Below are 27952 nucleotides of genomic sequence, written 5' to 3'. Positions count from 1 at the left end.
AAGCAGCACTGCCTGCTGACGGCCCTAAAACCATCCCCTGCATTGTGACATCCTTGCTGATGTCACAGTGGGCAGCCTGACCTCACTCTTCAGCCTTCGCTCTCAGCTGCGCAAGGTGGCCACAGCCACGGTACTGCCACAGTTTGGAGGCATATCTCTCTGGGCAGAGCTCCTGGGGATGCTCTTTACAAAGCATGTGACAGCTCCCTGGGTAGTTGTGAGTGAGGATTGGCCTCTGCTCCCATGTTACTGTCATAGAACCATCAAATCATAGAATGTTCCAGATCCTTGGAAAGGAGCCCAAGGATCTGTAAGTTCCAGCCCCCTGCCACCAGCAGGGCCACCAGCCTGCAGGTCTGGCACTAGACCAAGTTGCCCAGGGTCCCATCCAGCCTAGTCTTGAACACCTCCAGGGGTGGGGCATCCACAACCAGAAGCTGTCTGGTAGGTGCTCACAGGGTTAGCAGGCATGGTGGGAATGGGCTGATGGTTGGTCTTAGATGTCTTCTCCAACCAGAAGGGCTCTATGAGTCTATGTTTCTAAGAACAGCAACAATGCGTCTGTTTCCCATTCCACCCAGGCTGCCATGGTCTGCACTGGTGCATAGCAGTCCTGTAACTCTCTGTGTGCAAGCTTCCTCTCGCTGACCTCTTGGCTTCCCTGGGCCACACTGAGTGAAGACGGATTGTCTTGGGCCGCATACACATAGGTCGCTCCAAAAGTAATGCCTCCCGTTTATTTCCATGGAAACTGCAACAGCTACAATGAGCAAAATAGCTATGTTTGATAGAATAAATTCTCTGCTACAAAACACTGTTCTTAAATGCAGTCACTACCACTAACTCCTGTTCCTCCTCTTCCACCTGTTCCTCCTGTTCCTCTTGCTCCCCTTCCTCATGCTTGCCCACTGCTGCCGCCTCCTCGCTGCTGGAGCTGTCCTCCTCACTGCTGCTATCATCATGCTGGTTCCTTTTTAGGGACCGCCGCATGGTCCAAAACAGCAGGAAAAACAGTCCCGCGTGGAACCAGATCTTCCAGTAATCCAGTAGAATACAGCATCAGGTCACGTGCTTTGGTCACACCAATCCCATGCAGTGCCGCAGGCTTGGGGCAGAGTGGCTGGGAGCTGCGTTGAGGAAAAAGCTCTAGGGGTGGTGGGCAACAGCTGCCGCACACAAGGCAGCAGTGTGCTCAGGTGGCCAGGAAGGTCAGCGGCATTCCTGGCTTGTGCCAGCAGCAGTGCGGTCAGCAGGAGGGGGGGATCGTCCCTCCGCACTCTGCACTGTGAGGCCGCAGCTCGAGCGCTGTGTTCAGTGCTGGGCCCCTCACTCCCAGACAGACATGGAGGCCCTGCAGCGCGTGCAGAGAGGGGAACGGAGCTGTGAGGGCTCTGGAGCACACGCGTGATGGGGAGCGGCTGAGGGAGCTGGGGGGGGTCAGTGTGGAGAAGAGGAGGCTCAGGGGAGCCCTCATGGCTCTCTGCAGCTCCCTGACAGGAGCTGGGCGTGGGGGGGGAGGTTGGCTCCTGGCTAACAGCGATGGGATGAGAGGGAATGTCCCTGAGGACGGCCAGGGGAAGTTCAGGTTGGATGTTAGGAAAGATCTCTTCTCACAAAGAGCAGTTAGCACAGGCCCAGCTGCCCAGGAATGCTGGGGTCACCGTCCCTGGGGGTGTTCCAGAGCCGTGGAGATGTGGCACTGAGGGACGTGGGCAGTGGGCGCGGTGGGGTGGGCTTGGGCTTGGGGATCTCAGTTCTCTTTGCAGCCTGAGTGATCGTAGGATCCTAAGCTTTCTGGCTACCCCGTCTCCCCGCACTGGCAGCCGGACGTCTCCCTGACGGGCCGAGCCCCGGCCAACGCGGCCAAGTCAGAAGGCGGGACGGAGAGGAGGCGCCGGGCAGCCCGAGCGGGCAGCGCGGGGCCGCTGAGGAGAGGCGGCGCTGAGGCAGAGTGGGCGGGGCCAGGAGGGCGGCCGGACTCACCGTCGGGACCTCAGCGTAACCGCCAGGGCAGGGAAGGCGTGGAGGGGTTGGGGTCTCAAGAGCGGGAAGGAGGGAAGCCGGCGTGCAAGGTTTTTTTGTGAGGAATTCTGTGATTTTCCTCGGAACTCGTACGCCTAGCCCAGCTGACAGAGGTTCTGGTAAAATAGGATGGCATTCCGCCTTCCTCAAAGGACACACGAGGCGGTTTGAACGTCAGAGAGCATCTTCTGAAAGGGAGGGTGACCGCGCACTCCATCTCACTGCCCCAGAGGACGGTGGACTCTCCCGTCATGGCAGTGTTCTGAAGCCGTCTCGCCACGGCACTGTGCAACTGACACTGCAGTCCCTCCTTGCACAGGTCACACTCGAGCAGCGCTGAGCTGAGCAAGGCATTTCTTGGCATTTGTGCAGAGGCCGAAGCTCCCGGAACAAAGGGATGCTCTCTGAGAGGCCGGGCGGTCCCTGCCCAGCTGCTGACAGGAGGCTCTGTTGGAAGCGTCTGTGCAGAGGCCTCTCCGGCTGCACGGGGTCCGGCTCCTCACGGTGTGGTAGCAGGGAACGGCTGCCGCGTGCGCTGCTCCCGGCAGGCAGGCAGAGCTCTGTGCGTGAAGGCTGTGTTGCTCCAATTTGTAGGAGGGAGAGGAGGTTCCCTTCATGGATGTACACCCGACGGCGAGATTAAGACACAACAGGTGAAATGTTAGCCCGACCACTTTATTACAAATCCTAGTTGTTTAGGGAGATGGGCAAGGGAAGTCGGGCGATAGAAAAGAGATTGGAAATAAAAGCAAAGAGTCTCTGTAGAAAGCAAGAGAGAATTAGCCACCACCGGGTTTCCAGCATAGCTCGTAGTTCCGATGCTGACCTTCCGTAGAGATGGGTCGTCGGAGGTTGTTGTTGGCTTGACGACGACAAGGATGACTTTTTCCAAGGACAGGACAGAGTTATTAATGTAAGTCCAGAGTGGCCAAGTTGGCTGTCTTTGGAGTGACAGCTTCTTCCTTTTGGGACCATCTTCTGGGCCTTGCCAGCAGATAAGAGGGAGCAGGGAGGTGCCCACTTGCGTCTTGCCTTCACAGGATACAATGGTACTATTCCCAAATCTCCTGTACCAAGCTGGAGTCATTTGGTCTCAGCCCAGATCTTTAGCCGGCAAACTCTCTCCAAAGAAATCCTTTTGGATGTAAACTGCCCACAACCTGATGCTGACTGCCACACGGCAACACCCACCTCTGGCCTCCTAGATAGCTCAGAGTCTTATTGCTCACAGCATGTGAGCTTTGAGCCCAAGAAAGGAGGGTTCTGACAAACGCCTCTTTCAGCGTCCAAACAGCAGCAGTCTGAAGAGGCGATCTTTCAGCTCCTTGAAGTCACGCAGCACCCGGGAGTGGGCGTCCGGGTCCTGCTCCAGGTGCTGGAAGAGGTTGAGCGGGCTGGCTGTTTGGAAGGCCTGCGGCAGGACAACCTCGTCAGGCATGGTCGCGTTGCCAAGGAGGAAGTGGTTCAGGACTTTATCGTTCAGGCAGTATTGCAGGTACTGCAGGAGATTCTCCAGCCGGCTCAGGAAATGCCTCCTGCGCCAGTCCTCCAAAGGGATGATGGCTAGGAGGTGGAGGAGAAGAGTCTTGATGGCGTAGGTGGAAAAGCCCATGCCCACCAGGATGTGAGCAAAGAGCCTCAGGCAGACCAGGTGGCAGCTGTTGGGTCCAGCGGTCCTGGCCACGTACTCGAAGTACTTCCTTTCCGCCACAGCGCAGCTCTGCGGCCATGTTGTGCTGGGCGTAAAGACGGCCTCTGCGTTCTGGCTGCTCAGGAAGATGTCCAGGTTGCCTTGCTGCACCCCGAACAGCAGCTCAACGTGGACTTTTTCCCCGCTGGAGGTGTCTGTCACCTGGAGCTTGCAGGAGCGGCTGGAGGGCAGCACCTTAAGGCCGTAACGGTGTGCCCGGTGCGTGAGCCTCCAGGTTCTTGGTACCTGCTTGTTGAACCAGGCGGCAGTTTTCTGCACATCCAGGTAGGAGCCGGTGCAGAGCGTCTGTAGGAGGCTGGGCTGCTGATTTTGGCTCAGCTCCTCCTCAGAGTGGTGGAGGAAGCACAGCACGTCCCCCAGCTGCTGCTCCCTTGTGCACATGCACACCAGCTCCACACGGATGCGGGAGTTCCTTGCCAGCACCTCCCCTTCCTCACCCAGCTCCGGGTGGAAGACGTGCCCATGGGGGGCCTTAATGGGCACGAGCAGGCGGTACACAATGTCCTCCTCACAGGGACTCCAGCCTTCAAAGGCGCTGCCCACCCCAATGGCAGGCTGCAGCACCGGGTAGAAGCTGTTTGAACAGACAAATGTGTAGGTCTGCAGCAGGTCGCTCATCAGCTCCTCCACCAGCACGCACTTGGTGGCCTTTCCTTGCATCTTTTCCCAGGCACGCCGTGCAATGTATCTGGTCAGTGCTGAATGATGGAAGTATTCTTCCTCCTCGTCCTCCTGTTCTACCTCTTCCACCTGTTCCTCCTGCTGCACCTGTTCCCCCTGATCCTCCCGTTCCTCCTGTTCCTCCTGTTCCACATGTTCCACCTGATCCTCCTGTTCCAGCTCTTCCACCCGTTCCAGCTGTTCCTCCTCTTCCACTTGCTCCTGCTGTTCCTCACGTTCCACCTCTTCCACCTGTTCCTCCCGTTCTTGCTGTTCCTGCTGTCCCCCTTCCTCATGCTGCTTCCTTTTTAGGGACCGCCACATATTCCAAAAGAGGAAGACAAACAGTCCCGTACAGAACCAGATCTTCCAGTAATGCAGCAGAGTAAAGAGCAGAGCCGACATGTCCACCCAGCTCTGCTCCCCGTTCCTCTGCTCTTTCTCGTGCTGCTGCACGCGCTCAAGCATGACCGCATGGTCACTGCCACTGACAATTAGCGCCCTCACCAACAAGGCGAGAACCAACACCAAAGCCATGATCTGCAAGAGATGGGAGAGAGGGGCTCAGTGGGGCTGGGAGGGAGCGGGGCCAGGAGCCTCATGGCCCTGTGCTCAGGGAGGAGCAGTGGGTAGAAGGAGATGGGTGGCAGCAGGGACTGAGGCCAGCGCTGGCAGGGACAGTTCCAAGCACTGCCCGTGGCACTCCCACAGGGGCCGGTGTTTGCACCGTGTCCCTCGTCCAGCTCGACCTTCCCATGCTGCTGCACTTACCTATGGCCCAGGCCAAAGTGAAGCAGCACTGCCTGCTGACGGCCCTAAAACCATCCCCTGCATTGTGACATCCTTGCTGATGTCACAGTGGGCAGCCTGACCTCACCCTTCAGCCCTTCGCTCTCAGCTGCGCAAGGTGGCCACAGCCACGGTACTGCCACAGTTTGGAGGCATATCTCTCTGGGCAGAGCTCCTGGGGATGCTCTTTACAAAGCATGTGACAGCTCCCTGGGTAGTTGTGAGTGAGGATTGGCCTCTGCTCCCATGTTACTGTCATAGAACCATCAAATCATAGAATGTTCCAGATCCTTGGAAAGGAGCCCAAGGATCTGTAAGTTCCAGCCCCCCTGCCACCAGCAGGGCCACCAGCCTGCAGGTCTGGCACTAGACCAAGTTGCCCAGGGTCCCATCCAGCCTAGTCTTGAACATGAGGGAGCATGTTCTTGTCCCTCCCAGAAGATACATCAGTACTTAGAATGTGCCATGGGAGTTACATCTGTGCTGCAGCAATTTATCCCAGCCACATTATCTGATCAATATTGCTTGAAATCTGGTATCGCATCTCCCCAAAGTCCTATTTCAGACTTCCATTGAAATTAACATGTAGTAAGCTTCAGCTACAGGTGTTCTCCTGGAGTAGGAGACAGAGCAGGACACTGTTAGGAGCCTGCCTCCATCTTCAACTGCTGGAGGAGGCTCTGGTTGTGCCCCTACCGCTCTTGTCCTAGCATGAAGTGGCAATGAAGAGACTTCTCCATTAATTCCCAATAAAAAAGCCTTTTGCTTTTCTGGAATTTATGCTTTCTTTTAGCCACATACCCATCCAAGACAAGCAGACGGTCTGTGTGTTTGTACATCGGTGTCTCACAGGGGCTGGCCTAGACGCAGCACTACCTCCTCACCTTGATCCATCCTTCTCCCCTACACAACCACAACTTGCTGAATTTTTTATCTACCACATATTCTAAAAGTTCTGTTGGTGATGAGAAGGGAAACAAACTTTATACTCCACATTAAGTTGTGCCGTGAGTCCTCTCCTTGGCTGAGCCTCAAGCGTCACAGTTACTTGCACTCGAGCAGTGTGAATGCAGAGGGAAGGATTAATTAAAAAGATTACCTGTTAATGGAGCTCTAATCTTGCCTACAGATGGCCTTAACGGGCACACAAAATGACATGGCACGAGCCCTGCCCTCCAGGGACCACCAGGAGCCATGGGATTTTGCCCTGTATGTGATGTGGTCCTCCTGGCTCTGCCCTGCAGCGCTCTGCTTGGGATCAAGGAGTCTTCCACTGTTTTTCCCTAATGCAACAAAATCAATGCAGATTTGGGGATCTATCCCTGTTCTGCAAGAGGCCTGCATCAAAATCTGGGGTTGTTCAGCCTGGAAGAGTGAAAGCTCTAGGAAGACCTCATTGTAGCCTCCCAGTACATAAAGGGAGCTTCTAAACAGGAGAAGAGCAACTTTTTACCTGGGCAGACAGTGATAAGACAAGGAGAAATGTCTTTAAACTAGAAGAGGACAGATTTAGATTAGATGTGAGGAGGAAATCTTTCACTCAGAGGCCTTGGCATTGCTGCTTGGAGCTGTGGGTGCCCATCCCCGGAAGTGCCCGAGGCCGTGGATGGGCCCTGGGCAGCCTGAGCTGGGAGGGCACCCACAGCAGGGGTGGGGCTACGGAGGCTTTAAGGTCCCTTCCAACTTGAGCATGCTGTGATTCTACAAAAACCCAATTCAGGTGGCTTATTTATCAGAGATACGTGTGTGTGCCCCTCATCATATTTTTGTGTCCTCTCCTGGAAATGGAGCAGTGGGATGGTGGCAGGTGATAGTGACATGCGAGCTCTTCCACCGCCAGGCAGACTGCCCACATGTCTCATAGCTCCTGCACCATCAAAGGCAATGTCTGAGTTCAGCCTACTCTAAAACTCTGCCCAGCTTTTGTACACTTCTGAAGTGGGCAAGTTAAGAACTATGCATTTCCACCAAACCCTGGTTCTCCCTAAATTTAAAGCTGCAGACACACCCATTGGCACAAGGGCTGAAGCTTTACAGTGATGTTTTCTTCTGCATTCTCCCTTTGAAGCATGAATCTTCATTTCAGAGACGCTCACGACCAGGCTGGCTGGGGCACTGGGCTGCCTGGGCAGGTAGGGGGAACCCATCATGTGGCTGGGGAGGGCTTCAGGGGCCCTTCCACCCAACTGCGCCATGATCCTATTTTTCAGTAGAAAAAAAGGCACATTCTGGACATTAAGGAGACTCAGTGTCAGACAGAGAGTGTTGGGTAGATGGCTTTGATGACCTGGGCGATTCCCAGCTGGCTCCTGCCCTTACTGGGAGCTGGAGGAGATTCCCGGACTCTGCCACAGAATGGGGTGAAGAACGCAGGTGTTCCTGGTGTTTTATGGCCAAATCCTGTGAGACCAAGAGCTTGGGTTCCTCCTGCAGGTGGTTCGATTCAGGAGGATGAAGTGTTCTCTGCCTGAAATAGGTGGCTCTTGCTCACGAGTGGGAGCATAATTCCCAGTGGGTCTCACGGCCGGCTCTGAGGCTGCTGGCTGCCAAGGAAAGTGCCCACGTACTTCAAAGGGAGAAGGTACACCACCTCAAGCAGAAAGGAAATAGAAGATCCCATTACTTGATTTGCAGCAAACAATGAGCCATTGCTGGGGAGCAAGAGAACGAGGAGTCACTGTCCTTATTATACCTGTGTATTGAGAGAGAATGAAGTTGTAGCTTCATTATAGCTGTCACTGTTTTTTTAAGCCATCGGCGTTTCTGATTTTCCCACCTGCACCTCAGTGTGGAGCATGGCTAATTGGCTTTGTGAGAACAGCCATTTTTCTTCTCAGTAGAGCCACTGGGAGCTGCCCAGGCCTGTGCTGCTGAGCTCTGCACTCTGCAGCTCCCAGCCCTATTGGTGGGATGGCACCAGGAAATGAACTTCCTTCATTCACACCTGCTGCTCCTGGACACAGTTTGAGTCTTCAACTCCCATCTGTCTGCGGGAGCTCAGAACGACTGTATCTACAGGCAAACTCTTGCTGGGCACACCTCAGTGGGAGCGACACAGCCAACTTGTCCTCCCCACAGCACCAATGTTGCCAAGGCAGAGCACTTTTCTAAAGCCTTTTTGGAAGAGCATGGTGCATTTCAAGGCTACGCACTTGCAGATGTCACATTTTGGGCAGGTTTGTGGCCATGAGGGGTTCTTCAAAGAAGACCATACCCTGCTTTGTTGCCTGTTGTGTCAGTACTGCAAGAACCATTTATGGACATGGAGCCACTAATACCCTTCCTTTTCTTCACACACACACACACACACACACACACACACACACACAAAAACAAAATTAAAAAAATCACCTGTACTTAGAACCCACCCCCCCCCCCCCCCCCCTCCGAATGTAGGGGATGTGTTCGACAAATGCTGTACCAAATAGGTATCTGAGAAAGTGCTTAGGAGAGCTGAAGAGGAGCTTTTAGTGATGTGATGGCACTGAGATTTTCTTCAGGGAGGAATTCAGCCACGAGCACAAAGAAACCAAGGGCATATCTCCACCCAGCTCCTCAGCTTCTGTATATTGAATCTATGGAGTAATGCTCAATAAACAGATCGGTCAGTGGAGAGTTAATGCTTTCAAAGGCCTTATTGCAAACTAACGCTCATGTACTTCAGACATTCCAGCATCTTTCCTTGTCTGCTTCCAATTTCCTAATAAAACTGCTGACATTAAAAGCTGATTTTGGAACAACTTTCAGTGGGACTCAGCAAAACTGTTTTAATGACTAGCTTCAATACAAGACATACGAGACATACAAGCACATGGATCAGCAGGAATTGCACAGCACACCACTAAAACAGGAATTAATGGGATTTAAAAATATGTATGTAGATGAGCCCTCTATGACATGAGCACCTCTCCAGGAAGATCGCTTCATACTCTGAAACTTTACTGTTTATGTGTGTACCTCCCGAGGATGAATGAATTTTGTCTAAATTGCATTTATTTAATACGTGCGTGCCTCCTCGGGAAGACCTCTCTGCATTTTGTGATTTAAGCATCTTGTAACTTAAGTGTAAAATTTGAACCTCTTTCGTGTGCGCCTCCTGGGGAAGTGAGGAAGCGATACTTTTGACTTAAAAAAACGTGTGTGCCTATCCAAGAAGTTTATTCACTTTGATGAAACCTAGAAAGCGTGGTTTTCATTTGCATTTGTTTGCTTGTAACTTAGGTGTGGTGTTTGTGAGGTTTTTCTTTGCGGATTCGCGGGGAAGTGAGGAGACATAGCCCTCCCTGTGAAGGGGCGGTAACCCTCCTATTGAAAGCTAAAAGGTACTGGTTTTTTTTGGCTTCTTCATCTTTTGTGTGCTTCCCTCAAAGAAAGGGAGGAGTGATTGGAGCTTTTGCATCTGTTTGAGAGGTGTGTGTGCCTCCCTGGGGGGACAGGGGGTGCGAGGTGTACTCGAGCTTGTGAATAGGTGTACCTCCTCCTCCCTCATTGTAGATCTTCCAGTGTATTGAGAAATGAGTGACAATATTGTCACTACGAAAAGTGAAGATGTTTTGTTTGACCTCTAAGAAAAACATGGTGTTCGGCCCTCTCTATCAGGGGTAGATTGGGCACGACAGAACTGGTATAATTTGCAGAATGTTTCAGAACGTATTAGTGTTTTGCAAAAGAATGCTCGCACTCGAGCTGGAAAAGGGAAGACATTCGTTTGTGCAGTATTGGGTTCTGCTCTGGTTGCAGCCATAGAGTTCTGAGACCAGCAGCATAAGGCAGAAACCCAAACTATAGAGTCGCTGCGGGAATTGGTTAAGACACTGCAGAAACAAACGGAGGAACTCAAAAGGCAATTAGAAAATGAAAAACACGATACAGCTCTCCTATTAGAGGCTCTGAAGGAACAGACAAGGTATAAGGATCATAGCGATATTGTTGCCCCTAGTTTGCCTCAAGAAAAAATCTATCCTCTAGAAGGATTGAAAGAAATGAAGGCAAGGCTAGACAAATTAGAGGTCTCCCCAGCCCAGATGCGTCCTTTGGTAAAAACTGAATATACTTTCGATGGCAGTGAGGATCTAGATCCTCAAATGAACGTTAAAGAAACTCCCTTCTCAGCCACCGAACTAGCAAAATTGAAAAAGCATTTTAGCCGCTCTCCAAAAGAATCAGAGACAGAATATGTATGGAGGGTTAGTCTCACTGGTGGAGACCAAATTCTGTTAACAGAAAAAGAAGCTGAAGGTTATTGGGGACCAGGAGTATTTTTAACTACTGGCAACAATCGTGCTCCCTTGTCCTTAACACAGGGGGTTGACTATTGGGCAGGTGGTCTCAACTCTCTAGAAAGGGGAGACCTTCTTGCCATTACTGGAACAGCTGATCAGTTAGTAGAAAGTGTTCAAAAGGCTGCCTGCCTCCAAATGATGTATGACAGAAAGCTGCAGCCGCACCATGAATCACCTATGATGATGCCTGTTGATCCTGAGAGGATGATCCCTTTAATCAGGGGGCTTCCAGAGTCATTGAAACCCATAGGCATACAACTGCAAGGAAAGATACAGGCTTTTTCAGGGAGAAAGAACCCGGGCAGCGTTAGAAGTAACTGTAACCTCTAACCATCTGCAGTCAGGATACAAAGTATGGACGTGGGGGGAAGTTGCCCAATAGTTAATTAACTATGGGAGAAAATATGTACCAGTGGTTTCTTCCTCCAGTAAACTTGAGCCAAGGGGAGTGAGGCTTGCAGCAGTCAGCCCTGCCCCCAGGCCACCTAGCCCAAAGATCAGTGGGACTGAAAGGGTCTCATTTTCAGTAAAAACAGGTAGACAAAATATTGATCATAAACATAATTGTCTCTGGATACTGGGCTGGCAAAAGGGTGTTCCACGAGATTTGATGAATGGACTACCCACAGTCAGATTAGAGAAATTAGTTAACTGGTGGCCAGAGCAAAAGCTCAAGAAGCACAGGGAAAGCTAATGCCTTCACTCCCCCCTCTCCCAGGTGAGCGGGAGGTGGGTGGTGCGGTGAAGGGTGGATACATTAGAAAGCTCACAACAAAAGGACAAGACCCTCGAGTTAACGCCTTCTGTGCCAAGGCCTCACCACTCTTGCTAATTACCCCTGTGAGTCACAATCCAGTGGCTGATAAGCCAGGGAAACACCCTTATCTCCTTGGCCTGCCTGTGTCGATTGACTCAGCTAACCTGAGGCCAGTTTCCCTAACCTTAACAAATATCCTTGGAAGGCTAAGGACACCCCGGAAAAAGGAATATAAACTCAACACTTGCTGGATTGCTCCCTCATTTTTTAACCATGTTAACAAAGCCCAAAAAAAAGGGCAAGTCGGTATCTTGTTTTATTTTACAGAAGATCCCCGTGGGACCTTGACTGAACGCAGAAAGGCTGATAGCTGATTTTAACCATTTGTGTTTTGTGACAGAAATACTGAAGACTTGATCACACTATAATACTGAATATACCTCTTGATGATATATTTTGGTTGCAATAGTGTTAAGTTTTGAGTTGTTGTGGGTGTGGGTGATGACTGATATCAGTCCTTGGATCTGTTAAACTTCACACTTTGGGTTCAGAGTTTTTACAGGTCATCCTGGCTTACTGGTACTCACAGTGATACCATTCCTTTTGACCCCTTCTTACACTCCTTTTTATATGATTTGCATGTAACTCCTCCATGGTGCTACAAAATTGCAAACAAACTGGGAAATGAACCAAGGGACCTACCTATAATATCTGTTAGATGTGGTCATAAAACAAATCTATCATAAAACCCTTTGCACTGATGCTTTTCAGTGGCACATCAGTCCAGGAGTTCCATCCAAAACATGGTTGTTGGAAGGTGTCTAAGTTTTGTGTATGTTTCTGGGATTACCCCTCTTATGGTTTATACTGTGGGGTATCCTACACACACTATCCTGTGAGAAGTTCTATAGACTGTAACAATAGTTGAAGTTGCCAAACTATTCCTCATATCTCTCAGCATTTGAATTGCTTTGGAAGTACTCAAACGGAAAGTTCTCGAGACACTAAGTCATCTTTGAGAACATTACATGGCAAGACCACATATTGCCAAATTGGACTAGATATACTTTTGTTGAGTTAACTGAAGTGTAATATTGTTTGGCTCTTCATAAACACCACAACCTCCATTGAAGAATTCCCATCTGGATCCTGGCTTACATTGGACTTCTTGGGTGGAGAAAGCAGCTGACACTCTATTTGTTTGACTTGTTTGTTTATTATTACTGGTTATTGTTAAATGTATGGTTATTGTCAAATGTATGGTTGTCTTGTTTCACTTTCTGCTTTCTATTCACTGTGTAATATTCATGTTAGCACTCCTGAAGAATCACGGGGTGGTGTCTGTGGCAAGTTGAGACTGTGTGCTGTTGCAGCTCTTACATTTGTTTCTTGTATGGTTCCATGTTTTATGCAAGGGGTTGTATCCTCTATTTATTTTGTAACCACTTCAACTGATGATGGACAAGTCCAACAGATCAGAGCAAACTTTGTAACCAAGCCCAAGAAATCCTTTGTTGCAATTGTGTAACATTTAACTCCCCCTTACTCCTCACCCCTCCTTCCCCTTATGATTACTTCTCTTTCTTTTCCTCACCACCATGAAGGGTCACTTATGCTTCAATTTCAAGCAACCTTTGAGCCACAGGGTGCTGTATGAATCCTTCTTTGTTTTCTGGCTCAAAGCTTGCTTCCTGAGGTATTTCTTGTGATAAGACTCTAGGAGATGAGAGGTGGGTGCTGCCGTGTGGCAATCAACATCACTATCTGGACAATTTACATTTGAAAGCACTTCTTTGGAGCTGTTTGCCTTCGGCCCAAGAGTCAAGGGAATGCTCAGGACTGTTTACTGGACTGTTTACTAGCGGAAGATCTGTCCTGTGACCAAAGTCTGCTATGGGAGACTGGGGGATGATACCATCGTATCTTGTGAAGGCAAGATATTAGTTGGCGTCTCCATACTCCCTCTTATGTGCTGGCAAGGCCAGGGAGAGAGGGACAAAAGGAATTCCTGCTGAGATCCAAAAGCCAGAAACTGTCATTCCAAAAGGCTGACTCAACCGCTTTGGACTTATAAATAAGTTTGTGCTGCCATCATCATCGTCGTCATTGTCATCATCATGATGTCATCATCATCGTCATTGAGCAACACAGCCAACTTGTCCTCCTCACAGCGCCAATGTTGCAAAGGCAGAGCACTTTTCTAAAGCCAAAAGCTCCAGACTGGGAGCCCCCCCCACCATCTCTGGCTGCCCTGGCCTTGGGTACCTCCCAGCAGTGGGGCACCCAAAGTTCTGGGCAGCCTGTTCCAAGTGGTGAGGCATGTTCATATTTAAGTCTACTCAGACTTAAGTCTACAGAGCCTTATTTTCATGACATTACCAAATGGTTTCTTTAGCCTACATCAATTTTATAGCATCCACAGTGTCCTCAGAACTATGTAACGTGCGAGTAAATTCTGCTTTTCCTTTGTCTTGAACAGAGCATCTGCTGGTTTCACAGACCTACAGATTTCACAGCAAGTTTGGTCCAAGCTAGCAGAAACAGCACACAAAGCGAAGAAGTGCTCCAAAGTATGTATTCCTGATGCAGCATTGCCCTGGGAGATGCTGTGCCAATGCATCCATGCCTCCTGCCTGTGCCATCTTCAGGTTCTTTCTAAATGCAGATTTCCCCTTCACCTTTTGGCAGGAGCCATTCTAGCTGACATTTCCCTGCTTCACCTCCACCCCTCTGCGTGATTTCCTAACAGTGCAATGTTTGCAGCTCTTCATGTCAGTGCTGGCTTTTCCTGTTGTCACCCTGGTGCGTGGGGAAGTGACTGACCCTGCAAGCCCCCGGCCTCCCTGACATGCCTGGGCACAAAGAAAACAGGCGCTTTAAACAAATCAAATCCAGCCCCCTGCTGCCATCAGACAAGGGGACACAGGGTTCATCCATTCTCATTGCTGCGTTCGTGACACACAGGCAGGTCTCCTCTATTTTCTTTCACTCCCTTAAAAATGGAATACAAAGCAAAACACAGGCTCTCCGCTGTGCATACTATTCTGTTATAAATCAGACGGAGAAAAGTCTTCCCCTCCAGCTATGCCAGCTGCAAGGATGTCTAGAATAGAGAGAGAATGATTTTTAACACTTCTATTTTTTGCATCAGGTAGCTGCAGTGCATACCCATGGCCTCACTCCTCCATGGGAACCAGAGCACGGCCTGCCCACGATGGATGGAGTCTCCTCATCGAGTGCTTGTCCAGCTTATGTAAACCCTCTCTACTTATAGGAAGATAAATATTTTCAAGAGGAATAATTAATGGCTCAACATGTATTCAAAATAATAACCAAAAAAAAAAAATCCACAAAAAGATTTTGTGTGCATGTTTTGATCACTGCAAATTTTTCATTTACTGCAGATCAAACCAACATCTCCAAACCCAGCTGTGGGCTACTTATTGGCTGAAGCCAGTTGCTTCATAACACATTTTCAGTTTCAGGAATTTGGAATTTTCTGGTTTAAAGTACTGGGCTGAATAACAGTGGGTTTTCTGCAATCTCAGTGGGCATTACCAGGATTTGGGATCTCCAGATCACATTGGCAGCTATCCAGGCCTATATCTTTCTTGTGCTGCTGCTAAAACTGAAAAATCAGAGCTTTCAGGAAACTGTGTTCCCTTTCTCTAAGAAACTGGGAAGGAATCTTCAGTGTGGATGCAAAAAAGAGAGGCTCCAAAAAACCCCAAAGATTACAAGATCTACAGCTGAGAGTTTCTGAGCTGTTCTGTTATTCTAAGTACAGCTGAGTGACTAAACCTGGCTTTGGAAATTACACGAATCTTTAGAAATTTCTTTTCAAAGTTTGCACTTCTCCAAATTCAGTTTTAAATGATTCAGTCTTAAAATAACCGTGAAATCTAAGACTATCAACGTTTAAGTGGTTCTCCTTGGAATAGCCAGGAGCTCTCCTCCGCAATGTTGCTATAAAAAGCTGCTAGACTTGTAAGAGCAACATAAAGCCAAGGTTCCTGGATGTTAAGTTTTGCAATATTTTCTCTAATAAAATATTGAAGGAAAAGATCTAAGTTGTTGAAAAGAGTTTCTAGCAGATTTTAAAGGAAACAGATACTTGAGTTTAACATCATCACATAGGAACAGGTGCTGTAAGGAACTGATAGGAAGACACACAATTGCTGCACCTGACTGGGGCAGTTCCACATATGTGGACAGACTGGGAGGGCTCCCTGAGAGCAGCCCTGTGGAGAAGGACTGGGGTCCCTGGTGGACAAGAGGTGCTCTGCTCTCATGAGGCCCCACCTGCAGTGCTCTGTCCAGGCCTGGGCCCCAGCACAGAGAGACATGGGGCTGTTGGAGTGGACGCTCAGAGTTTGGAGCACCTCTCCTATGGAGACAGGCTGAGGGCTGGGGGTGTTCATCCTGGAGAGGAGAAGCTCTGGGGAGACTTCACTGCAGTCTTCAGTACTTAAGGGGAGATGATAGACAGGAGAAGAGTGTCTTTTCACACAGGCAGACAGTGATGGGACAAGGGGGAGTGGCTTTAAACTAAAAGAAACAAGGTTTAGGTTAGATCTGATAAAGAAATCATTTCCTATGAAGGTGGTGAGGCCCTGGCACTGCTGCCCAGGTGCCCCATCCCTGGCAGTACTCAAAGCATTTGTTAACAGGCAAAGCCTGAAAGTCTCAGCCCTACAACAAATATGTGACCAGAAGAATTATTTTCAGCTTTTCACCAAAATAATATAATTCCACCTGGCTTTGCTTTTTCGATCTATGTATCTTTGAAATTGATCATCATCACTGTGGGCAGGTTGTTGCATTACAGGTAACAGAAGCACAGAGAAACTAGAAACAGAGTGCAGGGGCTTGCTCATCACCCATCAGGCACCAACCGACTGTGCTTCCCTATGAGAGGTTCTACTATATTTATGGACTATGCATTTATTGCCCATTGAAAAAATATCTTTCTCCATTGGTTATCCAACACTGTGGATAACGGCACCATCACAAAAATTCAGGACAGCAGATGATGGACTCCACGCTATTGAGAAGACAATGCCATCCTTGTGCCTCCCTGAGTTATGTATACACTTACCAGGTCGTATATATTTACGTGGATATGCTCGGATGTGGAAGTCTGCACATAAATTCAGCTGCTACAGTCATCATCCGCACAGCGGCGGTAATTATTCAAAAGGCACGTAGGCCTGGAGCACTCAGGTATGCTTTGTGGTGCACTTCCTTCGCATGTAAAAGACACTCTTGCTGTTCAGTCTGGTAGCACCATATAAATCACCGACAGACAAATGATACGTGCTGGAGAGGGGGCAATGCATCATCAGGAAGTTTCAGGTGTCTGCAGTCCCTGCAATTTACAGTGGATGACTTTGGAAAACACAGCTCTGCTGCTGGCAGTGTATTTCATGCTGTTGTGTCACCCCAGCAGCATGTGTTGATGGTTCTGTGTTCTGAGCTTGGGTTTGAAACGGACAGAAGCAGCACCGATCCCAAGCACTCCCCCATGAGCACCCTGCGTGCTTTGCTCTGTACTTGCTAAAGCTGCAGGCTGCCCAGCAAGCCATGTGATCCAGCAAGGTCCCAACATATGCAGTTTGCTCCTCCACTCCCACTGGTTCTCACACACTTGAGCTCACTGCCAACCTCCACCAGCCCAAACCCCAGGGTTCTACTCAAGTTGATCCCCAGAGCCCAGCTGCTTGTTTACTTCTGTCAGTGGCTGCTAATGAATCATCAGAGCAACTTTACAAGACACCAACAAATTCTCCATCCCACTGGTTTCCCATCCCTCTTTCACTCCACCTACATTCATTCAGGGGAGCACAGACTCAGATGAGCTCCAGCAGCCTGTGCTAGGTGGAAGAACAAACTGTCAGACCCAACAGGTCCCTTCTAGCTTTGTACATTGGAACAAGGGCCGGGGGCCTTTGAAACTCTTCTGCTATTACCTCCGAGTCCATCACATCATCTTTTCTGCTTATTCCTGTTGGTTCCTTGCTCTCAAGCATTTGTCAACAAGATGCTAACCTGTAATTCAATTAAACTGCTTTGATTTTCTTTCTCAATGGACGGGCTGGTAAAAGTCCATGAGGTACATGAGACTGGACTAAAATGTAAATTAGCTTAATCAAATCTTTCCTTTTAATTAAAATAATTGTTTTTCCTGCACTTGCTGAATTCATAAAGATTTTCAGCCTATGGGGGAGTAAATTAAATTTAAAGGTATGTAATTCGCATTGTGCTTTTATTGGACTCTGAGTCATAACTTATTTGTAATCTTAATTAGAAATGCAGCTCCTCTAAACAAGTGAAAAGTGGCATAACAGTTTAACACATTGCAGGGCTGGCTGCAAACTGTGGTGTTCAGCAAGCAGAGTTGCGATTCATGGCAGCCCAAAAAGAAGCCATCATCCCCATCATGTAATCCTAATGCACTGAGACCCCTCTGAAACCATCAGCCCTAAAAGCAGCAAAGAATGGAAGGAAAAGGGCTGGAGTGGACACTCTTAAGCACTAGATATTATAGGAGAGAGGATTTAGCAACCTAGTCTAGAGGGAGGTATCCCTGCCTGTAGCAGGGGGTGGGAACTAGCTGGACCACCCTCAACAAGATGCTTGTGAACTGCGTGCTGCAAAGCAGGACCTCACAGACGGTGGTGACGCACTGAACAGGTTGCCCAAGGAGGCTGTGGATGCCCCATCCCTGCAGGCATTCAAGGCCAGGCTGGATGTGGCTCTGGGCAGCCTGGGCTGCTGGTTGGCGACCCTGCACATCGCAGGGGGTTGGAACTGGATGAGCACTGTGGTCCTTTGCAACCCAGGCCATTCTGTGATTCTATGATTCCCAAATAATAGAAACAACACAGGTCAGAGAGAGGAACTTGTAGCCATGCACAATGAAGACTGGAACACCACCAGCTCTGTTATGTGAGCAATGCTGCTCCAGGCACCTGAGGGGAAAACCTCTGGGCTCAGGTGAGATAGGAAGAAGGTGAATCAAGGTCATCAATAGTGTTGTGTGCCAGTAGGACTGCTGGATGCTGCCAACATGACATCTCTCACTGCCTGCGACCTTTCAGTGACAGGGAAAAAATTAAATAAGAATGTGTTGTGATGTTTCAAGTCGAAAACAAAGCATAGCAAAGACTATTTTAGGATACAAATAAGATAAAGAATTTAAGGAAAAGGATCAGAAGAAGAAAATAGCTGTCAAAATAACATGTGCCATGTTTCTGTACTACAGAAGTACAATGGCTGAAGATCACAGCGAATACATCCACAAAGGGATGTTGCAGAAGAGTTGCTAAGCAGCATCATAGTCCATATCCCTGAAGTGGCATTTGGAATCAGGATCATCTCTCCAAATTGCAGGAGAGCTTCCTCCCTTCCCACCTTGCCAGCTCATTTTCATTCAGGGTGCTGGAGGCTGCAAACTTTACAGCTTCCTCCTAAGCTGAGCCTTTGAGCAAAGCATTCCCCAGACTCTTGTCAGTGTGCTAAAGCACATCTGAAGTATCAGCAGAGGTTACACATCATCCAGCACAATGCTCACATTTGACTGATGACCTATTCATGGACAGCACATCCTCTGGTCAAATTATCCCAGCAGGTACTCATTAAAGAGAGAACATGGGGAAACAGCAAGTAGGAAAAAGACAGTTATACTACTGTATTCCATACAAGTTATTTTAATTTGGAACTGAATTTGCATGAGAAGGGTGTGAATACCTGAGAGATTGTAATGTGCAGATGCTTATGGGAGTTTGGCAGAAGAGCTTTCAGGCAGAGCTGGAAATTAATGCTTTAATAGACTTAGAAGGTAACGCACAAAATACACACATCTGACCCATGGGATCTGCACACAGACAGGGCAGTGTTTTTTCATCTGGCAGCAAAATCTTTGAATGCTCTGCTGCAGCAAAGCAGGTGACAAAGGAAAGGAATGATAGCATTCCAAACTGCAAGAAAATCAGACTGAGAAGATTAACCAGGAGTCTGCAGCTAATGGAGCTGTAGTCACCCTACAGACTCAAAGAAGAGCAGCCCTGGAAGAGCATTCCCACAGCTCTAACCACTGCTTTAGGCCAACACAGAGCTGCCCCAGCATCAGAGCATGCTGAAGTCATAAGCACAGAATGGTTTGAGTTGAAAGGGACCTCTCTAAAGGCCACTGGGCCTAAACCCCCACAATGAGCAGAGACACCCACAGCTCCATCAGTGCTCAGAGCCCATCCCCTGACCGTGGGCGTCTGCAGGGATGGGGCACCGCCACCTCTCTGGGCAACCTGCGCAGTGCCTCACTGCCCTTATTGTAAAAGAATTCTTCCTTATCTCCAGCCTAAAGCTCCCCTCTTTACATTTGAAATCGTTCCCCATTGTCCTATCACAACAGCCCCAGCTAAAGAGTCTGCCCCCTTCTTTCTTACAGCACCCCTTCAGATACTATACTATAGCCTTTATAGACATTATAACTTGGATTCTTTGGTCTTCACAGGATTGCATAGAAACAGTTTATAACAATTTAATTCAATTCATTAAGTACCATGGCTTCACCACTGCAGGTTCCCTCACACCTGCAATGGGGCATTGCTGGGCTCTGCTGGGGAAAGCACAGCATAAAAGACTTATATTTTATGTGTGCATTTTATCTCTTCATGGGCATGAGGTCCATCTGCTCTAGGTGCTCTGGGGATAGCTTGGAGACAAGAAAATTCACCTTCAAACATAACCATTACACAGCAGTGAGACTACAGCTGATTCACTGCCAGCACACCACAAAACCAAGCAGTACAAGTCCCTTTTCCTTTCTAAGAGATATATGCTGTATTAGTACATTTCAGGACCATGGGTGATTTCAGAGTGAGTGCAGGAATTACAGGGAAATCATCCAGACAGTGGATTCCCCCTCCTTGCTTCTTCCACAGAAACACACCAAGACAGACAGCGATGGACAAGCAAACCAGATCAACCCTGCTTAGGTTGAATGAACGCTGCAAGGTCAAAGCCTCCTTAAAGGGTACCACCCCTGGGACAGGTGCCTGTGTCCTCATCACAGCACGGAGATCAGCAGATGCTTGGGAAGAAGGCCTATGAGTGATCCCCCGACCCCAAGACATTCTCCCTGCTGCCAGCAAGAAGCAGTTGAAGTTCCTTTCCAGCCAGCATTTTTACCATGCTCCCAAGAACCTCCCTGCTGTGAGCATGCCTAATCTGCTCTGAAAACATCTCTATTCCGGGCCACTCACTTTAACCATAAAGTTGTAATTTCATTATTTACTGCACATTTCCCCATTATCAGGAGTTGCATTTAGCTGAACTCAGCATGGTGACAGAGCCGGGTGTCAGCAGAGAATTTCAGCCTGGGAGCATCACTGCTTCCCTCCACCCTTGGGGTTTTTGCTCTGTTTGCCATTTTGCACATCATAGTTTTTTGTGCTTATGGGTGAGAGTCCAGGCTCAGGACACAGTTACAAGGTAGAAGTATTTTTGCTCCTAAGTGCTCTTTCCTCATTCTTGCTATAAAATAAAAAGGATTGCAAGGATGTTATCTGGAATAGGTTGCACATAATTTGCGTGGCATATGGATGGCAGGGAGATGGAGAAGGGCTTCAGGCAGTCCCCAGTGCATTGGCATAAGGCACCAGCCTGCCCTCACTCACTGCCCAGGGTGCCAGAATTAAGGCAGCAATTGCTGATCGCCAGCCCAAAGGTCCTCATGGGCAGCGAGCTGGAATAAGGCGATTATCACTGCCTGCTGCCGAGGCTCTGGGGTCAGCTGGAGAGGGAGGGAGCCTGGAAGGAGCACAGCCCCGAGCTGCGGGGTTATGGCTGCCAAAAGGCGCTCTACAATGGCACAGCCTCCAGCAGGACCTCGGCACCCAGCCATGTGCAGCCAGGAGAGCCCTCTTCCAGCAGCAGGAATGCATTTCAGCTGAGCACTCGGATTGAAATCCACGCAAGCCTGAAATGTGAGTGCCCGTCCATCAGCCTGCTGCTGCGGATTAAACCTCTATCTTTTAAATGAGCGATGTTTAAGGCACACAGATGAAATGGCACTAACAGCACAACATTTCCTGGCACCGTCTGCTGCTTTTCATGACAAAAATCTAGGTCAAGCTTACTTTAAAAGTAGCTTTCCAAGCGAGAAGTATCAGATGTAGAACATTTGCCTGAAAATAGCTAATATAAAATAGGCACAAAAGTGTCGGATAAGCACAGGGTGCAAAAACATTGTTCCTTCTCTTAGTAATGCCACAGCAGCTTCCCAGCACATAAAAACTAGCTGTAATCACACATTTTCCTTTACTTCTCTCTATCACACTGATGGCCAATTTATCCACAGCAGCGTATTTACCGGCCTGTTTACCAAATTGAAATTCTTCTCTAGAGCTGCTGCTACATTGCCTCAGAGCGCAATAGGATTTAATTGAAGCAGCGTGAGAGAGCTGATGAATGGGATGCTTGCATCGGGGGGACCAGGGCTGGGGCAGAATTACAATGGAGGAATTAAAAAGCACGCCACCCATTCTATGCAGGTAGCAGAGATGATTCAGGATCATCTCCCAGGCATGCAGATCAAGGCTACTTACTACAGACTACCAATAGTTTCCAATCATGGGCCAAAGTCAGCAGAATTCAATCTGGTTTGGGACAGGTTATGTATGTTTGCCTGTGATGCACAATACCAAGACCTCATGTAAATTATGAAAGATGGGCAATGTAAGGCCTTTTTTGTTTTGCATTGCAATTCTTCCCCTCAACTCCAAGGATATCCATGCCACAGCTCTATCTGGAGAGCAAGCTTTACTCCACACACAACATGCTCCCCAGCAGCCTGCTAACAAAGGGACACAACCACAGTCTCCAAGACCAAAAAACAAGCATTGCTTTTGACAGCTTTACTCTTCATCATTATGACAAAATTCCCTTCAAACCAAAGGAGCTGTGCAGTATTTCTGATGGCCCTCCGTGCTCATCTTTGACACGTGGTCCATTCTGAGCCCCTTTGTGGGGATGTACAGGAAAAAAGGAGTACTCAGATGCTGCCTATCACAGATACTCTCCTTAAGGCCTTGCTATTTCATCACAGACCAGGTTTCAAAGCAAACCAGGTGAGCCTGAAGGCATCCCCACTCAGTGGGGTTCTTGTGAGGACCACAGAGGAGCTGTGGCTGTACACAAGGCTATTGGGTCCTCCACCATGGAAATGGACAGCATATGATCACATTCTTTTAATTAATCCCTTCTTGAATTCACCCTGCAATCTACACATTGCCTAGTAACCTACCACTACAGCAAGTAGTGCAGTGAAATCCCAACACATGGATCCTACTCAGTTTCTGTTGCCTATAAAAATTACCTACTACAGGAGAAGTCACTGGATTTTGCTGACATGAAATTTGCTTGGCAGACACCAGTCACACTCACCTCACTTTGCACCTGCCTTCATGTCTCTGACTACACCTTCCTGCAATGCTCATCCTAAAGCCACACAGTGTCGTTAGTGTGGTTTATTGGCCATGTAAGGAACTAGCACTGCACAAGTGATTCAAATGGAAATTCCAACCATTGTTTCTTCTTAGTGAAGCTCCTATATAGGAATCTATTTGTTAATCCTATAGGGACATATACATCATACAGAGCATGAGTTACTTCATCACCATCCAGGCAACACTGCAAGAGGTTAGCTCTGTTAACCTAAGGACCCAAACAGGGACACATCAGCCCCACTGAAGCACTCCCTTCTTAGAGACCTTCCACCCTGGGAAGATTTGAATATACATTGGCATCACCTCCTGTCAGAAGCAAAGACAGGTCTTTAAGAGTCCAATCTTTGCTTCACTCTCACTGAAGAAATAGTTATGATCAATAAAAGACAAGTTTTCTTATTCATTCCTAGTCTGGAAGTGTATACTTAAAAACCACTTGGGGTGCTGATCCAAAGCCAGTGGTAGGTTGAAACACGGAAACTAATGGGTAAGGAATCTGCATGTCTTCTCACTGTCTGCACACTAATAACTTTTATTACTGTTGAGGCATTTCATTGTTTCTGTAAACAAAACTTCTCTAAGGATGCACATTATTCTATCATCCTTTGAGCAGCCTGTTCAAGATGCACTTATTCTCATCAGATGAGCAGCAATCCTACATTACGCAACCATTCCAACTTACTGCATTTATCACTTCTCATCATGGATTTCTCTGTCTAAAACACACAGACATGTAGCACAATTATTTACCCTGAAGCCCGTAGCAGAGAAAAAGCTCATCTATTTATCTATATGTTATTATGTACAACAGAATATATATGTGTTTTCAAAGCTGAAGCTTAGTTTCGTAGAGGAAAACTGGCCATTTTATTTAATTTCTCCTCTCAGCAGTTCCCAAAAATTTAAAATGACAAAACAATTTATAGCACAATAGACCCATTATTATGCTTCTGCAGCAACTCCTGGCAGCGGGCAGATCATGGAAAGCTGTGCTTTGGAGCTTCAACAGCGTCAGAGCATCAGAAATTATTTTACATTTTGCCCACTGTGCTGCCTCAAAATACACTGAAAGTATCTGTGGATTGAATCAGAAGCCTCCCAGGCGAGCCAGAAAATGCTAATTAAAATTCAATAGTTTTTTTCATTACCTTCACAAATGCAAATAATGTACTATAAACACTTGCAAATAAGCGTTATTGATCCTTCTGAGTCAAAGCAGCTTCGGTGCAAATGGGACCCTTTGGTTTCTTCCCTGTAGCTTACAGACTGATTGCCCACAGCCCTGAGGTGCCCAAGTCAGGTGGCTGTCCGTGCCTCAGAAACCTCACCAGCCTGAGCACAAGCAAAAGCACAGGACTTCAGCTGGCAGCCTTTCTTCCATTTTACTATTTGGATTTCATAAGGGATGCACTCCACCATGCAGCACACGACAACAAGAGAGCTGGGCAGTGCAGGCAGGTGCTGCATTGCTCAGGAATTTCACAGAACCCTAGAATGGCCTGGGTTGAAAAGGACCACAGTGCTCATCTGGTTTCAACCCCCTGCTGTGTGCAGGGTCACCAACCAGCAGACCAGGCTGCCCAGAGCCACATCCAGCCTTCAGAATGGCCTGGTTTCAAACTGACTGCAGGCACAGATACTGAATGTATTCCAATAAGCAGAAAGACATTTTTTCTCTTTCTTCCTGTTTCCTGCAATGGCAAGTTGGGGCAGTCAGTTGAAACAAGCTACAAAGAGCACTTATTCTCATTTGTTAGCTTGTTTGTCTCCCAGTGGAAAAAGAATAATACAAATCAACATGTCTCCATGAATTACCGCAATTTCTATCACCCCATAGGAGGAAAACGACCCAGAGGAGACTTAAAGTAAGCATGTTTAGTCAGCTTTGCCCTGCCCACAGCTGAGGTTGCAAATGTTTCGTATTAACTCTTAAGCCACTCAACCTGGGAAGCTCTGGAGCAAATCTCACTCCAGTGCATGGCTGTGAGTGCAGCAGTAGTGCAGCACTTCCACCTAGCATTAAGTATTGCACGCTTCTAGGCTCAGAGGGGTGACTTAAGAGAGAGAGAAGCTGACACATAGTGACAAGGACTGGGAGGGGCTGGGGAGAAAACAAAGGAGGTCCCAGGGCACACTTGGGAAAAGGTGTGGGCTGCAGTACAAGTGCAGGCTCGCAGATAGCAGCTGTATGACTAGAAGGTTCCTTGTATTTCCAAACATTTCACTCTTACCTGGTTCCTGATGTCCTTCCTGGTAGAGAAGCACAGGCAGGTACCCAAACTCATGGTGGCATTGCAGCAAGACTGCATCCTAAGCAGCAGCACCTACTTCATGGATCAGGCTGAGCTGCAGGGACAGGCAGATGTAACTGTAGGAGCAGCTGAGCCACTCCAGGGCTGACCACCTGATTTGGGGCAGCAAATCTGATAGTCAGCAACAAGACTGACTGGGCAAACAAAGGGAGAGGGGGGAAAAGGCTTGAAAGGAGTTATATAGGGTCATGTGCAGCCTGCAGCCACCTGGAAGAGATTGCCAACACCTGGAAAGGAGGGGATAACAAACAGGGCTTGGGAGAGATCTACCCTTTTACAATGTTCCATAGGATTAACTTCATTAATGTACTTGTCAGAGTTAGGTAAAAGTCAGAAGTGACCATGGATAACCACTGCTCATTGAGGTGAAGCTGTTAATGGGGCTGGGAGAGCTGTGTTCACCTTGTTGCAGCTGCAGAGGAGCTCTGTGGGTCAGCAGAGGCATTTGTCCATCCTAAAGGTGGTTTTTTAAACACGTGAAAGAGAGGCATGAAAAGATACAAAAGACTGGGGGAAGTTTGAACGATCCTTTTTGAGGAGCGGGAGAATTCTCAGCAAGTCTGTGGGGGGGCGGGGGGGGGGAGAGGAAATCGCAAAAGGAAAGAAAATAGTTCTTTGAAATATCTGACAATTTAGATATAAGGCATAAAGAGCTCCAAATCATGAAAACGTTTGTAGAAAACACCTGACATATACGGCTGCCTTGAATTAATTTGCTTTAATTGCTTGGAGAATTCCTAGCAGACACACAAAGGATTTAACAGCACTGTACCACACAGGAGTTTCTATTATTTGGGAATCATAGAATCACAGAATGGTCTGGGTTGAAAAGGACCACAGTGCTCATCCAGTTCCAACGCCCTGTTATGTGCAGGGTCGCCAACCAGCAGACCAGGCTGCCCAGAGCCACATCCAGCCTGGCCTTGAATGCCTGCAGGGATGGGGCACCCACAGCCTCCTTGGGCAACCTGTGAACAGTGTGTCAGAGGTGTCAGTGAGTCTAAAATACAACATTTCTGCTCTGATTCGTGGTTTGGGTGAAGTTCTGGGCTTCCAGAAAAGCTTTTGTTTTCTAAATTAAAAAGTGTTCTGTCGCTCTGAATCGCTTTTCTATGTGTTTTCATCTTGAATACAGCGAGTGGATGTGAACAAGTCCAAGCCTATTTCAATTTCGTAGCAATTCCCACACATACAAGGTTTGCAAGGGGCCATTCAGAAAACACGCCGGTGTGAAGGAGACCTGCAGGAAAAACCAGACAGCTTTGGGTGAGCAGGCAGAGCTTTCATTTGAGATTAAAACAGAGTTGGCACAAAGAGATCCAGCCATGAGGTGACAGGACTGTGGGTGTCCTTATTTTCAGTGGCTGTTGGGGTATGCAAAGAAGGATCCGAAACCCTTAGCTCTTTTCCACCAGACTTATAGTGGATTGACGCCATAACAGCAGCTCCTCCTGCTTTATAAACACAAAACAGATGGATGGACTGTGGACACGTTCACAGCTCAGTAGCAGCCGAAACATTTTCAGAATCACAGATTTGGACTGGCAGGGCTCAGTTTCCCCCAGAAGCTCCTTGCAAGCCCATGGTTGGTCTGCAGTACCGTGAGCAGATCTGCCACTTGCAGAGGACTGCACTGCCTGGGCTGAATGCAGAAAGCTGCAGGATCCTAGGCTAACATCAGCGTTTGCTATGGCAAGTGTCTCAAAGGATGAACGTCTGCTCCAGCCATCCTCAAAGGGAAGGAATAAACAGAAGTACAAAGACAGCACTCAAGTAAAGCAAGAAGTTATAATTCTTGACTGACCATCTGAAAAAAAACAGGAAGAAAGGAAGGAAAAAAAAAAGCTGCTGCCTTCCAAAGATACTGAGCTCAAAGCGTACAGAGAGAAAATGAGACTTCTGCAAAGACATAATAGGAGATTTTCAGCTTGGTGCTGAATAAGAGGTCAGGGCCCAAAGCTCTGCTCTGCCCTGCAGCACAGCTGTGTGCCGAGGCACTCAGGGATGCTCGGAGCCCAGCTGGAGAGCTGGACTAGAAGTGAAGTCAATAACAAAGAGAAGCAATTCAAATGAGCAAGGCTTTGGGCTGTACGTGAGGGAAGCAGAACAAAGTGGCTCCAGGAGTGATGGATTGCTCAGAAAAGCGACTTCAAGGCTCTGTATGCGCTTGTAATAAACTAGCACAGCAAGAAACAATAAACATAATGAACAAAGTCAAACAGGACTGAAATTGGGACTGCTTCATTCCTCCCAACAATCTGCAGAATGCCACAAGCTGGAACTAAGGGTGCTCCATGCACAGCACCCGACCAGGGGCTGAGCAGCCTTCTCAGCATGCCTGAGCTGTGACACATGGGAGCAGAGGCCTCGAGTCGCTGCCCCTCAGCGCTGAGCCCAAAAAGCCCCACTTGTGGCCTTGCAGGCTTCTCATCTGCTGCTGGTCGCCTCGGAGTCCTTTATTCCTAGAAGAAAGGCTTTCCGCCTGAATTGGGCACTCTACAATCAAAGCACGTGCCGAGTGTATTCCTCTCCCTTTCCTCCACAGATTTATTGGACCGCATTTCTTCTTTATTTGAAAGTTCATTTTTCACGGCAGGTGCAGCGCATAGAAGCCAGCCCTGTCAGTTTGCAGCCAGAGGCTCAGGGGGGCGATGATGGGCTCTGCATCCAGCCCCATGGGATGCTTGGCCTGCACTGGGGACATGAGGGCACCACAGGGTTTCAGCCCTGTAGCTACAGAATCCTGGGCAAGGCTCTGCGGAGCCACCAGGTGAGCTAACCATGGGCTGTGGTTGGTAGGAGTTTGCCTTTCTGCCCTGGCAGTTCCTTACATGAAGTCACTCCGCTGGTTCCAAAAGTAGCCAGAGCATGGGGACAGGAAATGGAGTTGTACTGTAAATGCAGAGGGT

General features: G+C 48.4%; 1 protein-coding gene across 2 annotated transcripts in view; it reads right to left on the bottom strand.

Moving 5' to 3' along the window:
* Positions 1–2676: 2676 nt before the first annotated feature.
* LOC101748344 (inositol 1,4,5-trisphosphate receptor-interacting protein-like 1) overlaps positions 2677–27952 on the bottom strand; it is a 62790-nt gene continuing 37514 nt past the window's right edge. The window contains exon 7 of one of the 2 annotated variants that reach the window (XM_046941939.1): positions 2677–7772. In XM_046941939.1, the coding sequence (XP_046797895.1) occupies positions 3302–4930 (1629 nt within the window). In that variant the 5' untranslated portion in view covers positions 4931–7772 and the 3' untranslated portion in view covers positions 2677–3301. Of the gene's footprint in view, positions 7773–25952; positions 26284–27952 lie in introns of those variants that run through there. The other variant, XR_005860051.1, reaches the window with a different exon arrangement.

The sequence above is a fragment of the Gallus gallus genome, chromosome 5 (genome assembly GCF_016699485.2).
Source record: "Gallus gallus isolate bGalGal1 chromosome 5, bGalGal1.mat.broiler.GRCg7b, whole genome shotgun sequence".
Classification (NCBI taxonomy): domain Eukaryota; kingdom Metazoa; phylum Chordata; class Aves; order Galliformes; family Phasianidae; genus Gallus; species Gallus gallus.
This window is presented reverse-complemented; position numbering and strand designations above follow the sequence as displayed.